Source organism: Mercurialis annua, linkage group LG4, assembly GCF_937616625.2.
Source record: "Mercurialis annua linkage group LG4, ddMerAnnu1.2, whole genome shotgun sequence".
NCBI classification, from domain to species: domain Eukaryota; kingdom Viridiplantae; phylum Streptophyta; class Magnoliopsida; order Malpighiales; family Euphorbiaceae; genus Mercurialis; species Mercurialis annua.
In genome coordinates this window covers 41,451,499-41,455,128 of record NC_065573.1, presented here as the reverse complement: position 1 = coordinate 41,455,128, position 3,630 = coordinate 41,451,499, and the positions used below count along the sequence as shown (strand labels likewise).

At 30.3% G+C, this 3,630-nt stretch overlaps 1 protein-coding gene across 1 annotated transcript; it reads right to left on the bottom strand.

Annotated features, from left to right (window-relative positions):
* Window positions 1-1,541: 1,541 nt before the first annotated feature.
* Window positions 1,542-3,017, bottom strand: LOC126679333 (F-box protein CPR1-like). Its single transcript, XM_050374336.2, has 2 exons — window positions 2,864-3,017; window positions 1,542-2,740 (listed from the first exon to the last, which is right to left on the bottom strand). The coding sequence occupies exon 2, from the start codon at window positions 2,728-2,730 to the stop codon at window positions 1,579-1,581; it is 1,152 nt and encodes a 383-aa protein (XP_050230293.1). The 5' UTR covers window positions 2,731-2,740; window positions 2,864-3,017; the 3' UTR covers window positions 1,542-1,578.
* Window positions 3,018-3,630: the final 613 nt, after the last annotated feature.

Genomic DNA, 3,630 nt, shown 5'->3' with positions numbered 1-3,630 from the left:
ACAATACAATCTCTATTACGTGGTATACTATTTTTTCTTTCTTGTACTCCCTCCGTCCCATTCTAATTGAACACTATTTTCTTTTTGGGTGTCTCATTCTAATTGACATTTTCCATTTATAGAGTAGTTTTCACACTACTTTTCTCTTTATACCCTCTTCAATTAATGCATTTAGAAAGTATATTTTTGAAAGTTGTGATGCATTTAATGTAATGTAAGGATATAAAAGTAATGTTACTAAAATTTCTTAAATAATGTGCAATTGAAATTTTCTCAATTAGAATGGAACGGAGGGAGTATTAAATACTTTTCAGTTGATTAACAAATAAAAGCACAATTAATTTTTTAAATTAAAAACATATAAAATATTTATACCGTCTCTCACTTAAGACCTTAATTAAAACAACAATATGGTAAAATATTATCCAAGAAATCAGCTCATATGAGATGGATGAAAGTTGAGTGTTAATAAGATTATATACAGATAATTCAATTATTATTTTATTATTCCTTAATGAGTAGGAATTTTTATTTTTATTCAAAAATCTCAATTAGTTTCTTGCACGCACTGTTTGTAATGATATAGCTAATGACTCCAAATTCAAATTAAATTATTGAAAATATTTTAATGACAACAATCATTTGGGAGAAATATCAACCACAAAGTATGAGGAAAAAAATCACCCGTACTTTTCATGTTGATTATCTTAATGATGAAAAAGCAATCATAATTTTAAGATATATTCTTCTAAAAAAATATAAAAATATTTATTATTATAACTCCGACAACTCTGATCAAATCAAAATATTTCTAATAACTATTTTCTAAAGTAAGTATATATATATATAACAAAAATCCACTAATTATTTAAAAAAAACATACCTTAAACTTTTTTTTCGTTTATACCCTAACCTTATAAAAAAGTAAGAGTTTTTAGATTTCATCTCTACCCAATACAAAAATATAATTGACAATCTAAAAAAATTAAAAACAATTAAATAAAACATTATATCATACGTCTAATTAGTATATAAACATAAATTAAAAGATTATTTTAAATTTGTTTTCAAGTGAAAAGAGACAATTTTAATACTTTTGGATAGAGAGGAAACCTAAAAATCTAAAATCGGGTACAAATGACTTTTTTACAAGATTATGATATAAACGGAAAAAAAATTCAAAGTGAGTTTTTTTAAGTAATTAAGCTTATAATTAATAAGGGAATAAAGGGTCAACGCGCCCCCTAAACTTGTGACACGAGGTCATCTAGCCAAATTTATACTTTTTTGAGCAACTAACCCCAAAACTCTTCATATTTGGATCAATTAACCCTATAATTTATTTATTTTATTTAAAAAAACAGATTTAGGATAATTATATCGCAACAATTAGGGAAGTATCTAATTACTTTTTTGCATCTCTCACTTCCGATTTTTATTTTACACGTTTTGAAAATACAATTATGGGGTTACTTGACCCGAAAATGAAGAGTTTTGGGGTTAGATGCTCAAGAAAATATAAAGTGAGTTAGATAACCCTGTGACACAAGTTTAAAGGACGCGTTGACCCTTTATTCATTAATAAGGGGATACAAAGGTTTCGTCAAATGAAGCTACTGTATGAAAAAGATTAAGCCATGACTGCATAACAAACTTATATTGCCGTTTAGAAACATCAAATATAGCTAACCATGCTCTACCTAAACTCATTACAACTTGATCCGTTCCTAAAAATCCGATCGGCATCGAGTAAAGGCCACCCCGAACTACATGAGGCAAAACAATTTCTAATTTAATCCAAGAGTTCTTCCTTCCATATTCTCTCATTTGCCAAACATATACGGGACGTGAGAGAGATTCTCTTATGCCTATACAAAGACATCCGTCTATAGCAGACATATAATTAAAATTAAGTATATTTTCAGGTAGATTAATTTCTTCGAATTTCTCCGCAACCAAATCGAAAGATAAAATTACACTTTGGTCGTCATCGATCATCCTTTTAACATGCCAATGTGGGATTCCATTTGCCATAGTAGTAGCTGGTGTGGTGCTTGATTTGAACTCGTAGGGGAAATAACGTTTAATTATCTTCCAACTACTCAGTTTCAAATCATAAATTTGAACTTCGATTGAGTTATCATGCAAATTACCGGATTCTGCCACCACAATTTTGTAATTGTCATTCAAGCAGTTATAACCGAGTCCAGCCATATACAGTACGTCATCTCTCGGCCCGTCGGAAATATTTCTGTCAATTTTTCTATGCGCTCTGATTGTGGGATTCCACACAATAAAATCTTGTAAATCTAGTGAAAGACTTATTAGTAATAAACCATTACAGGAACCAAATACCCGAGGGGAAAAAAAAGACCCGAAGACCAGTTGATGACCGTGAACTTTTCCAATCTCTACAAGTTCATGATGATCATCAGCAATGCCCATAATGCGAAGCAAAAGGGACGGTTGTAAGGTGTGTGCGTTCCCGATTTGGATGATTCCGTACCTTTGATCGGGGTGGTCAGCGTGATGTTGAAGATGTCGTTGACGAAATTCATTGCTCGAAATCAACGAATACCAATCGCGATTCACCGATTTAAAACGAAGCAACGGCGTAGCAGGTACTCTCGACAGAATGTTGAGAAGTAAGTCATCTGGTATATATGGCCTACTGTTATTTTCCTTAATCTCATTCCGCTCAAACAATTTGCATAATGAAGATATAATCATGGTAAGCAATCTGCAGCAGATTGTTAAAAAATATTAGTTGAATAACCAATTCTTTATTTTATTTTTTGAATTTTGGTTGGATTAAGAAATTCCTTATTAGTTGAATTAATGAACAAATTAAAGAAAAAGTTACCTATGGAAACAGCCGGTGGAGGTGATGGACTGGTGCTGCCGCCGCCAGAGGCAAGCGCTGCAATTTTATTTTATTTTATAATCAAGACTAACGCTGCTATAGCAGTAATAATGTTGCTACTTTCTTTTTAATCTAGTCTCTTATATACTAGCTAATCTGACCTAGTTGGTACTTATCATCACTTTAAAACTTAAATTGCTTAATTTAAATAGGCATAAAATACAAACAAACCCTTGAAGTTTAAATAAATATGCACTTAAATTCTTTTATTGTTTTATTTTTTGTTTAGGCCTTTATTTTTTTTAGATCGGTGCAAATAAGCGCACGCTCTTATATCTATCTATAATATATAGAAAAAATCTATTTTCAGGTCCTTAACTTATGCCACTTTTGATTATATGGTCCTTAAACTATTTTTTGTTATTTTCAAGATCTTTAAACTCAGAAAATACACATCTTTAAGTCCTTCAGTAGATGTCTTCTAAGAGAGTGAGATCACACTCCAAAATTCAAGATAACTTGTTAAAAAAAGCCACCTAAGCTATATTTAGAAAAGAAAAAATTTATTTTCAAGTCCTGAACTATACCACTTTTAATTATAATTTTTAAATTAAATTTATCCTTTTCTAGTCTCTAAACAAAAAAAAATGTATCTTTAAGTCCTTCATATCTTTTTATACTTTTTTCCCACTTTTTTCTCTAACAAACACGTTATTCTCTCCGACAACCATTCCAAAGGATCAAAAGGAAAATCATCCATTTGTTTT